This window comes from Moschus berezovskii, chromosome 2 (genome assembly GCF_049115385.1).
Source record: "Moschus berezovskii isolate FMDL1 chromosome 2, NW_MosBer_1.0, whole genome shotgun sequence".
Taxonomy (NCBI): Eukaryota; Metazoa; Chordata; class Mammalia; order Artiodactyla; family Moschidae; genus Moschus; species Moschus berezovskii.
The window spans coordinates 65694046-65706730 of NC_142461.1; the positions used below are offsets into that span (position 1 = coordinate 65694046).

Sequence of the window (12685 nt, forward strand, 5' to 3'; positions counted from 1 at the left end):
AAAATATAACAATTATAAATATATATACACCGAACATAGGAGCACCGCAATATGTAAGGCAAATGCTAACAAGTATAAAAGGGGAAATTAACAACAACGCAATAATAGTGGGAGACTTTAATACCCCACTCACACCTATGGATAGATCAACTAAACAGAAAATTAGCAAGGAAACACAAACTTTTAATGATACAATGGACCAGTTAGACCTAATTGATATCTATAGGACATTTCACCCCAAAATAATGAATTTCAACTTTTTCTCAAGTGCACAAGGAACCTTCTCCAGGACAGATCACATCTTGGGCCATAAATCTAGCCTTGGTAAATTAAAAAAAACTGAAATCATTCCAAGCATATTTTCTGATCACAATGCAGTAAGATTAGATGTCGACTACAAGGAGATCCAACCAGTCCATTCTAAAGGAGATCAGTCCTGGGTGTTCATTGGAAGGACTGATGCTAAAGCTGAAACTCCAATACTTTGGCCACCTCATGCGAAGAGTTGATTCACTGGAAAAGACTCTGATGCTGGGGGGGATTGGGGGCAGGAGGAGAAGGGAACGACAGAGAATGAGATGGCTGGACGGTATCACCGACTCGATGGACATGAGTTTGAGTGAACTCCGGGAGTTGGTGATGGACAGGGAGGCCTGGAGTGCTGTGATTCATGGGGTCGCAAAGAGTCGGACACGACTGAGTGACTGAACTGAACTGAACAGGAAAGAAACTATTAAAAATATAAACATATGGAGGCTAAACAACACACTTCTGAATAACCAACAAATCACGAAGAAATAAAAATATGCATAGAAACCAATGAAAATGAAAACACAACAACCCAAAACCTATGGGATTCAGTAAAAGCAATGTTAAGGGGAAGGTTCATAGCAATACAAGCCTACCTCAAGAAACAGGAGAAAAATCAAATAAATAACCTAACCTAAAGGCTATGGTTTTTCCTGTGGTCATGTATGGATGTGAGAGTTGGACTGTGAAGAAAGCTGATCGCTGAAGAATTGATGCTTTTGAACTGTGGTGTTGGAGAAGACTCTTGAGAGTCCCTTGTATTGCAAGGAGATCCAACCAGTCCATTCTAAAGGAGATCTGTCCTGGGTGTTCATTGGAAGGACTGATGCTAAAGCTGAAACTCCAATACTTTGGCCACCTCATACGACGAGTTGACTCACTGGAAAAGACTCTGATGCTAGGAAAGGTTGGGGGCGGGAGGAGAAGGGGATGACAGAGAATGAGATGGCTGGATGGCATCACCGACTCTGTGGACATGAGTCTGAGTGAACTCCGGGAGTTGTGATGGACAGGGAGGCCTGGCGTGCTGTGATTCATGGGGTCGCAGAGAGTCGGACACGACTGAGCGACTGAACTGAACTGAACTGAACTGAAAGCAACTAGAAAAAGAAGAAATGAAGCACCCCAGGGTTAGTAGAAGGAAATAAATCATAAAAATTAGAGCAGAAATAAATGCAAAAGAAACAAAGGAGACCATAGCCAAAATCAACAAAGTTAAAAGCTGGTTCTTTGAGAAGATAAATCAAAACCATTAGCCAGACTCAACAAGAAAAAAAGGGAGAAGAATCAAATCAACAAAATTAGAAATGAAAATGGAGAAATCACAACAGACAACACAGAAATACAAAGGATCGTAAGAGACTACTAGCGGCAACTATATGCCAATAAAATGGACAACTTGGAAGAAATGGATAAATTCTTAGAAAAGTATAACTTTCCAAAACTCAGCCAGGAAGAAATAGAAAATTTTAACAGACCCATCACAAGCATAGAAATCAAAACCATAATCAGAAATCTTCCATCAGGAACAGATGGCTTCACAGCTGAATTCTACCAAAACTTTAAAGAAGAGCTAACACTGATCCTACTCAAATTCTTCCAGAAAATTGCAGAGGAAGGTAAACTTCCAAACTCATTCTATGAGGCCACCATCACCCTAATACCAAAACCAGACAAAGATGCCACAAAAAAAGAAAACTATGGGCCAATATCACTGATGAACATAGATGCAAAAATCCTTAACAAAATTCTAGTAAAAAGAATCTAACAACATATTAAAAACATCATACATCATGACCAAGTGGGTTTTATCCTAGGGATGCAAGGATTCTTCAATATTCACAAATCAATCAATGTGATACAATACATTAACAAATTGAAAGATAAAAACTATATGACTATCTCAACAGATGCAAAGAAAGCCTTTGACAAAATTCAACATCCATTTATGATAAAAACCCTGCAGAAAGCAGGCATAGAAGGAATATACCGCAACATAATAAAAGCCATATATGATAAACCCACAGCAAACATTATCCTCAATGGTGAAAAACTGAAAGCATTTCTCCTAAAGTCAGGAACAAGACAAGGATGGCCACTCTCACCACTACTATTCAACATAATTTTGGAAATTTTAGCCACAGCAATCAGAGAAGAAAAAGAAATGAAAGGAATCCAGATTGGAAAAGAAGAAGTAAAACTCTCACTGTTTGCAGATGACATGATCCTCTACAAAGAAAACCCTAAAGACTCCACCAGAAAATTCCTAGAGCTAATCAATGAATATACTAAATTTGCAGGATATAAAATTAACACACAGAAATTCCTTGCATTCCTATACACTAACAATGGATAACAGAAAGAGAAATTAAGGAAACAATTCCATTCACCATTAAAACGAAAAGAATAAAATACTTAGGAATAAATCTACCTGAAGAAACAAAAGACCTATATAAAGAAAATTATAAAACACTGATGAAAGAAATCAAAGATGACACAAATAGATGGAGAAATATACCATGTTCATGGATTGGAAGAATCAATATAGTGAAAATGAGTATACTACCCTTAGCAATCTATAGATTCAATGTAATCCCTATCAAACTACCAATGGTATTTCTCAGAGAACTAGATCAAATTCAGATCATGAATTCCTTATTGCCAAATTCAGACTTAAATTGAAGAAAGTAGGGAAAACCACTAGACCATTCAGATATGACCTCAATCAAATCCCTTATGATTATACAGTGGAAGTAAGAAATAGATTTAAGGGTCTAGATCTGATAGAGTGCCTGATGAACTCTGGACGGAGGTTCCTGACATTGTACAGGAGACAGGGACCAAGGCCATCCCCATGGAAAAGAAATGCATAAAAGCAAAATGGCTGTCTGAGGAGGCCTTACAAATAGCTGTGAAAAGAAGAGAAGCGAAAAGCAAAGGAGGAAAGGAAAGATATAAGCATCTGAATGCAGAGTTCCAAAGAATAGCAACGAGAGATAAGAAAGCCTTCCTCAGCGATCAGTGCAAAGAAATAGAGGAAAACAACAGAATAGGAAAAACAACAGATCTTTTCAAGAAAATTAGAGATACCAAGGGAACATTTCATGCAAAGATGGGCTTGATAAAGGACAGAAATGGTATGGACCTAACAGAAGCAGAAGATATTAAGAAGAGGTGGCAAGAATACACGGAAGAACTGTACAAAAAAGATCTTCACGACCAAGATAATCACAATGGCGAGATCACTCACCTAGAGTCAGACATCTTGGAATGTGAAGTCAAGTGGGCCTTAGAAAGCATCACTACGAACAAAGCTAGTGGAGGTGATGGAATTCCAGTTGAGCTATTTCAAATCCTGAAAGATGATGCTGTGAAAGTGCTGCACTCAATATGCCAGCAAATTTGGAAAACTCAGCAGTGGCCACAGGACTGGAAAAGGTCAGTCTTCATTCCAATCCCAAAGAAAGGCAATGCCAAAGAATTCTCAAACTACCGCACAATTGCACTCATCTCCCACACTAGTAAAGTCATGCTCAAAATTCTCCAAGCTAGGCTTCAGCAATATGTGAATCGTGAACTTCCAGATGTTCAAGCAGGTTTTAGAAAAGGCAGAGGCACCAGAGATCAAATTGCCAACATGCGCTGGATTATGAAGAAAGCAAGAGAGTTCCAGAAAAACATCTATTTCTGCTTCATTGACTATGCCAAGGCCTTGACTGTGTGGATCACAATAAACTGTGGAAAATTCTGAAAGAGATGGGAATACCAGACCACCTGACCTGCCTCTTGAGAAACCTGTATGCAGGTCAGGAAGCAACAGTTAGAACTGGACATGGAACAACAGACTGGTTCCAAATAGGAAAAGGAGTACGTCAAGGTTGTATATTGTCACCCTGCTTATTTAACTTATATGCAGAGTGCATCATGAGGAACGCTGGGCTGGAAGAAGCACAAGCTGGAATCAAGATTGCCGCGAGAAATATCAATAACCTCAGATATGCAGATGACACCACCCTTATGGCAGAAAGTGAAGAGGAACTCAAAGGCCTCTTGATGAAAGTGAAAGAGGAGAGTGAAAAGGTTGGCTTGAAGCTCAACATTCAGAAAACAAAGATCATGGCATCTGGTCCCATCACTTCATGGGAAATAGATGGGGAAACAGTGGAAACAGTGTCAGACTTTATTTTTTTGGGCTCCAAAATCACTGCAGATGCTGATTGCAGCCATGAAATTAAAAGACACTTACTCCTTGGAAGGAAAGTTACGACCAGCCTAGATAGCATATTAAAAAGCAGAGACATTACTTTGCCAACCAAGGTCCGTCTAGTCAAGGCTATGGTTTTTCCTGTGGTCATGTATGGATGTGAGAGTTGGACTGTGAAGAAAGCTGATCGCCGAAGAATTGATGCTTTTGAACTGTGGTGCTGGAGAAGACTCTTGAGAGTCCCTTGGACTGCAAGGAGATCCAACCAGTCCATTCTGGAGGAGATCAATCCTTTGTGTTCCTTGGAAGGACTTATGCTAAAGCTGAAACTCCAATACTTTGGCCACCTCATGCGACGAGTTGACTCACTGGAAAAGAGTCTGATGCTGGGAGGGATTGGGGGTAGGAGGAGACGGGGACAACAGAGAATGAGATGGCTGGATGGCATCACCGACTTGATGGACATGAGTTTGAGTGAACTCCAGGAGTTGGTGATGGACAGGGAGGCCTGGTGTGCTGTGGTTCATGGGGTCGCAAAGAGTCGGACACGACTGAGCGACTGAACTGAACTGAACTGAAGGAAATACAAAACACCTCAAATAGCCAAAGCAATCTTGAGAAAGAAGAATGGAACTGGAGGAATCAACCTGCCTGACTTCAGGCTCTACTACAAAGCTACAGTCATCAAGACAGTATGGTACTGGCACAAAGACAGAAACATAGATCAATGGAACAAAATAGAAAGCCCAGAGATAAATCCACGCACCTATGGACACCTTATCTTTGACAAAGGAGGAAGAATATACAGTGGAGAAAAGACAATCTCTTTAACAAGTGATGCTGGGAAAACTGGTCAACCACTTGTAAAAGAATGAAACTAGAACACATTCTAACACCATACACAAAAATAAAATGAATTAAAGATCTAAATGTAAGACCAGAAACTATAAAACTCCTACAGGAAAATATAGATAAAACACTCTCTGATGTAAATCATAGCAGGATCCTCTATGATCCACCTCCCAGAGTAATGGAAATAAAAGCAAAAATAAACAAATGGGACCTAATTAAACTTAAAAGCTTTTGCATAACAAAGCAAACTATAAGCAAGGTGAAAAGACAGCCTTCAGAATAGGAGAAAATAACAGCAAATGAAGCAGCTGACAAAGAATTAATCTCAAAAATATACAAGCAACTCCTGCAGCTCAATTCCAGAAAAATAAGCGACCCAATAAAAAAATGGGCCAAAGAACTAAACAGACATTTCTCCAAAGAAGACACACAGATGGCTAACAAACACATGAAAAGATGCTCAACATTACTCATTATCAGAAAAATGCAAATCAAAACCACAGTGAGGTACCATCTCATGCTGGTCAGAATGGCTGCTATCAGAAAGTCTACAAACAATAAATGCTGGAGAGGGTGTGCAGAAAAAGGAACCCTCTTACACTGTTGGTGGGAATGCAAACTAGGATAGCCACTATGGAGAACAGTGTGGAGATTCCTTAAAAAAATGGAACTAGAACTGCCATACAACCCAGCAATCCCACTGCTGGGCGTATGCACTGAGGAAACCAGAATTGAAAGAGACACATGTACCCCAATATTCATTGCAGCACTGTTTATAATAGCCAGGACATGGAAGCAATCTAGATGTCCATCGGCAGATGAATGGATAAGAAAGCTGTGGTACCTATACACAATGGAATATTACTCAGCTATTAAAAAAATGCATTTGAATCAGTTCTAATGAGGTGGATGAAACTGGAGCCTATTATACAGAGTGAAGTAAGTCAGAAAGGAAAACACCAATACAGTATATTAATGCATATATATGGAATTCAGAAAGATGGTAACGATGACCCTATATGTGAGACAGCGAAAGAGACACAGATGTAAAGAACAGATTTTTGGACTCTGTGGGAGAAGGCAAGGGTGGGATGATTTGAGAGAATAGCATTGAAACATGTATATTTTCATATGTGACATAGATTGCCAGTCCAGGTTTGATGCATGAGACAGGTGGTCAGGGCTGGGGCACTGGGATGACCCTGAGGGATGGGATGAGGAGGGAGGTGGGGGGGATCAGGATGGGGAACGCATGTATATCCATGGCTGATTCATGTGAATGTATGGCAAAACCACCACAATATTGTAATTCAGTTCAGTTCAGTTCAGTTGCTCAGTCGTGTCCGACTCTTTGCAACCCCATGAATCGCAGCACGCCTCCTGTCCATCACCAACTCCCGGAGTTCACTCAAACTCATGTCCATCGAGTTGGTGATGCCATCCAGCCATCTCATCCTCTGTCGTGCCCTTACCCTCCTGCCCCCAATCCCTCCCAGCATCAGGGTCTTTTCCAATGAGTCAATATTTTGCATCACATGGCCAAAGTATTGGAGTTTCAGCTTTAGCATCAGTCCTTCCAATGAACACCCAGGACTGATCTCCTTTAGGATGGACTGGGTGTACCTCCTTGCAGTCCAAGGGACTCTTAGCCTCCAATTAAAATAAATAAATAAAATATGTACTTTGGGCCAATAAAGCATTAAAAAAAAAAAAAAGGGAGTCAGGGATCAGTGTGGCAGGGACATGGTGCCCAAAGATGGGATAAAGGATCAACTAGAGCTTTGGGATGGAGTTTGGGGTAAATTTACTTTTCTCTGTTGTGTTTTCTTTTTTAAAAATATATACATATATGTTACCTTTAAAACTTGTGAATCACTGTATTGAACTCCTGTACATAAGTTTATATACTGTTATATGGAAACTTGAACTGTGGTGCTGGAGAAGACTCTTGAGAGTCCCTTGAACTGCAAGGAGATCCAACCAGTCCATTCTAAAGGAGATCAATCCTGGGTGTTCATTGGAAGGACTGATGCTAAAGCTGAAACTCTAATACTTTGGCCACCTCATGCGACAAGTTGACTCACTGGAAAAGACTCTGATGCTGGGAGGGGTTGCGGGCAGGAGGAGAAGGGGACGACAGAGAATGAGATGGCTGGATGGCATCACCGACTCGATGGACATGAGTTTGAGTGAACTCCGGGAGTTGGTGATGGACAGGGAGGCCTGGCGTGCTGTGATTCATGGGGTCGCAAAGAGTCGGATGCGACTGAGCGACTGAACTGAACTGAATGCTTGAAATAAACAAAAAAATATATACATGCATATTACAGATAATTGGAAACATTGTCTAAAAAAATAAATGCCAGAGTCGTTAAAAGAAACATTGATATTCTTCAAGCAATAAAGTCTGGCAAGCAATTTCAAAAGTGAGATGTTGTTTAATCCCTGAAATTCCAAAGAGAGAAAAATATTCCCAATTGGTGCTTCTGTCTTCTTTTTTTCATTGTCTTTTTGTTTAATGAAGTATAGTTGATTTACAATATTATGTCAGTTTTAGGTGTTCAGCAAAGCGATCGTTATGTATATGTGTGTGTGTATATATATATATATTCCAGATTCTTTTGTTGTAGGGGATACAGTTCCCTGTTACAGTAGGACCTTATTGTTTATCTGCTTCATGCACAGTTAGGAGTACTTTCTAATCTCACACTCCTAGTTTACCCTACCTCCCTTTCCCCTTTGGTTACCATAAACAAGCTTGTTTTCTGCTTGTTTTTTGTTTTCTTATGAAGTAACTGCTAAAACAAAGAGACAGGGAACCATGACTTCTGTTGATAGCACTTACAAAAATATAAAGCGGGTCGTAATCTGGAGCTTGGGCCAAGGCCTTGGGGAGTTTTATGCTCAGGACGGAGGTCTCACCAGGCAGCTGGGGCGAGGAATCCTGCTTGGGCAGGGTGATGACTGTGGCGGCTTCGTCCTGGGCCAGGACCAAGGGCAGCGGATTAGTCTTGAGGCCTGGGAAGCGAGGAAAAGGTGGGGGCGGTTCCTCTCCCAAAGGTGGGACGCGTTACCTCAGCTCCTTGCCTCAGGGCCCGAGCAAGCTTCTGAGGTCTGTAGCTGGCTGAAGATTCCTGCACAGACACTGGCTGGTACCTCTTGATCTTGTATAGTTGAGGAACCTGGTGGAGGGAAGACAGGAGCTCATAGCCCTTGAGAGGAATTTCCCAGCTCTGGGGCCCTGGTTGGTTTGGGCCAGCCCTGTCAACACAGTCCTGGCTCTGTTCTGGGTCCCAACACACAGGAGGGTTCACAGTTATCTATAGATACACTGAACACTGGTTTGTCAATTTAAAACATGCATATTTTACAAGGACCTATGGTACAGCACACGGAATGATATTCAATATTTTGTAAGAACCTCTAAGAGAAAATGGGCTTCCTTGCTGGCTCCATCAGTAAAGAACCTGCCTGCAATGCAGGAGACCCGGGTTCGACACCTGGATCAGTAAGATCCCCTGGAGAAGGAAACGGCAACCCATGCCAGTATTCTTGCCTGGGAATTCCCATGGACAGAGGAGCCTGGTGAGATGTAGTCCATGGGATCACAAGAGTCAGATATGACTTATTGACTAAACCATCAGTACCATAAGGGAAGAGTCTCAAAAAGAATATAAGTATATATATATATGTGTGTATAACTGAATAACTGTGCTGTACACCTCAAACTAACAAGATACTGTAAATCAATTATACTTAAATTAAAAATGAGAAAAATAAATATGCCTATTTTCAAAAACAAAAGTGGTCATACAACTCAACGAAAACTAACTGACTTATGTTCACTTATGACTTTTCTTCAAATTTCTAACATATGCATTTCAAGTAGCTTCAGGTATGCATGTGGTGGTGGTTGTTCAGTTGCTAAGTCATGTCCAACTCTTTGCGACCCGATGGACTGCAGCACGCCAGGCTTCCCTATCCTTCACTAGCTCTCGGTGTTTACTCAAATTCATGGCCATTGAGTCGATGATTCTATTTAACCATTTCATCCTCTGTCACCCTCTTCTCCTCCTGCCTTCAATCTTTCCCAGCATCAGGGTCTTTTCCAATGAGTCAGGTCTTCCCATCAGGTGGCCAAAGTATTGGAGCTTCAGCTTCAGCATCAGTCCCTCCAGTGAAAATTCAGGGTTGATTTCCTTCAGGATTGACTGGTTTGACCTCCTTGCTGTCCAAGGGACTCTCCAGAGTCTTCTCCAGCACCATAGTTCAAAGGCATCAATTTTTGGGCTCTCAGTCTTCTTTATGGTCCAATTCTCACATCCGTACATGACTACTGGAAAAGTAATAGCTTTGATTATATGCACCTTTGTCGACACACTGTCTAGGTTTGTCACAGCTTTTCTTTCGAGGAGCAAGAATCTTTTAATTTCATGGCTGCAGTCACCGCCTGCAGTGATTTTAGAGGCCAAGAAAATAAAGTTCGTCACTGTCTCCATTTTCTCCCCATCTATTTGCCATTAAGTGATGGGACCAGATGCCATGATCTTCGTTTTTTGAATGTTGAGTTTTAAGCCAGCTTTTTCCACTCTCCTCTTTCGCCTTCATCAAGAGGCTCTTTAGTTCCTCTTCACTTTCTGCCATTAGAGTGGTATCATCCGCATATCTAAGGTTGTTGATGTTTCTTCCACCTATTTTGATTCCAGCTTGTAACTCATCCAGCCCTGCATTTCACATGATGTGCTCAGAAAATAGGTTAAACAAACAGGGTGACAGAAGACAGCCCTGTTATACTCCTTTTTCAATCAGTTGCTCCATACAGGATTCTAACTGTTGCTTCTTGACCCGCATGCAGTTTCTCAGGAGACAGGTAAGATGGTCTGATAACTGTTGCTTCTTGACCCACATATAATTTCTCAGGAGACAGGTAAGCTCTTAAAGAGCTTTCCATGGTTTGTTATGATCCACACAGTCAAATACTTTAGTGTGGTCGATGAAACGGAGGTAGATGTTTTTCTGGAATTTCCTTTCTTCCTCTAGGATCCAGTGAATGTTGAAAATTTGATCTCTGGCTCCTCTGCCTTTTCTAAACCCAGCCTGTAATATCTGGAAGTTCTCAATTCACGTACTGCTGAAGCTGAGCCTAAAGGATTGTGAGCATAACGTTACTAACATGCAAAATGAGCACAACTGTACAGTAGTTTGAACATTCTCTGGCATTGCCCTTTTTGGGATTGGAACGAAAACTGACCTTTTCCAGTGCTGTGGACACTGCTGAGATTTCCAAGTTTGCTGGCATATTGAGTGCAGCACTTTAACAGCATCATTTTAAGGATCTGAAATAGCTCAGCTGGAATTCCATCACCTCAATTAGCTTTATTTGTAGTAATGCTTCCTAAGGCCCATTTGACTTCACTCTCCCGGATGTCTGGCTCTAGGTGAGTGACCATACCCTTGTGATTATCCAGGTCATTAAGACGTTTTTTGTACAGTTCTTCTGTGTATTCTTGCCACCTCTTCTTAATATCTTCTGTTTCTGTTAATTCCTTGCCATTTCTGTCCTTTATTGTGCCCATCTTTGCATGAACTCTTTCCTTGATATTTCCAATTTTTCTGAAGAGATCTCTAATCTTTCCCATGCTATAGCTTTCCTGTTTCTTTGCATTGTTCACTTAGGAAGGCTTTCTTATCTCTCCTTGCTATTCTCTGGAACTCTGCATTCAGTTGGGTATATCTTTCCTTTTCTCCCTTGCTTTTTCACTTCTCTTATTTTCTCAGCTATTTATAAAGTCTCCTCAGACAACCATTTTGATTTTTGCATTTCTTTTTCTTTGGGATGGCTTTGGTCACTGCCTTCTGTACAGTGTTATCAACCTCTGCCCATAGTTCCTTAGGCATTCTGTCTACCACATCTAATCATTTAAATCTATTCATTACTTCCACTGTCTAATCATAAGGGATTTTTTTTAAGTTATACTAGTATCCCAGGGACGGGGGAGCCTGGTGCGCTGCCGTCTGTGGGGTTGCACAGAGTCGGGTACGACTGAAGTGACTTAGCAGCAGCAGCAGCAGTATAACTAGTGGTCTAGTGGTTTCCCCTGCTTTCTTCAATTTAAGCCTGTGAATTTTGCAATAAGGAATTTATGATCTGAGCCACAGTCAGCTCCTGGTCTTTTTCCTGCTGATTGTATGAAGCTGCTCCATCTTCTACTGAAAAGAATATAAGCATTCTGAATTCACTATTGACCAACTGGTGATGTCCATGTGTAGAATCATCTCTTGTGCTATTGGAAAAGGGTGCTTGCAATGACCAATGTGTTTTCTTGACAAAACTGTTAGCCTTTGTTCTGCTTCATTTTGTACTCCAAGGTCAAACTTGCCTGTTACTCCAGGTATCTCTTAATTTCCTACTTTGGCATTCCTACCCTCTAGGATGAAAGCAACATCTGTTTTTGGTGTTAGTTCTAGAAGGTCTTGTAGGTCTTCATAGAGCCATTCAACTTCAGTTTCTTTGGCATCAGTGGTTGGGGCACAGACTTGGATTACTGTGATATTGATTGGTTTGCCTTGGAAATGAACTGAGATCATTCTGTCATTTTCAAGACTGCACCCAAGTATCACCTTTTGGACTCTTTTGTTGACTCTGAGGGCTACTCCATTTCTTCTAAGGGATTTTTGCCCACAGTAGTAGATATAATTGTCATCTGAATTAAATTCATCCACTCCCGTCCATTATAGTTCACTGATCCCTAAGATGTCAATGTTCACTCTTGCCACCTACTGCTTGACCATGTCCAATTTACCTTGATTCATGGACCTAACATTCCAGGTTCCTAGGCAATATTGTTCTTTACAGCTTTGGACTTTACTTTCACCACCAGCCACATCCACAACTGAGCACTGTTTCTGCTTTGGCCCAGTCACTTTGTCCTTTGTGTAGCTACTAGTGATTGCCCTCCACTCTTCCCCGTAGCATACTGGACATCTTCCAACCTGGGGGGCTGATCTTCCAGGGTCATATCATTTTGCCTTTTCATACTGTTTATGGGGTTCTTGCAGTAAGAATACTGGTGTGGTTTGCCATTTCTTCCTCCAGTGGACCACATTTTGTCAGAACTCTCCACTATGACCCATCCGACTTGGGTGGCCCAGCATGGCATGGCTCAGAGCTTCACTGAGTTCAGGTTTGCATACTATATGGTATATCCACAGAATAAAGATCCTGGTTTCCACAAACCACATCAGGAAAAGAGAATCTGTTACACCTCACACATCACATAACAGCAGGGAAATAAACACTGTATGTTATTCATTATAATC

At 41.2% G+C, this 12685-nt stretch overlaps 1 protein-coding gene across 1 annotated transcript in view; it reads right to left on the reverse strand.

Moving 5' to 3' along the window:
• The window catches only part of CFAP221 (cilia and flagella associated protein 221), a 123136-nt gene that overhangs the window by 27149 nt on the left and 83302 nt on the right, over positions 1 to 12685 (reverse strand). Inside the window, exons 18-19 of the mRNA XM_055398550.2 lie at positions 8440 to 8547; positions 8211 to 8345 (exon numbers count right to left, since the gene is read on the reverse strand). Of these exons, the coding sequence (XP_055254525.2) occupies positions 8211 to 8345; positions 8440 to 8547 (243 nt within the window). The remainder of the gene's footprint in view (positions 1 to 8210; positions 8346 to 8439; positions 8548 to 12685) is intronic.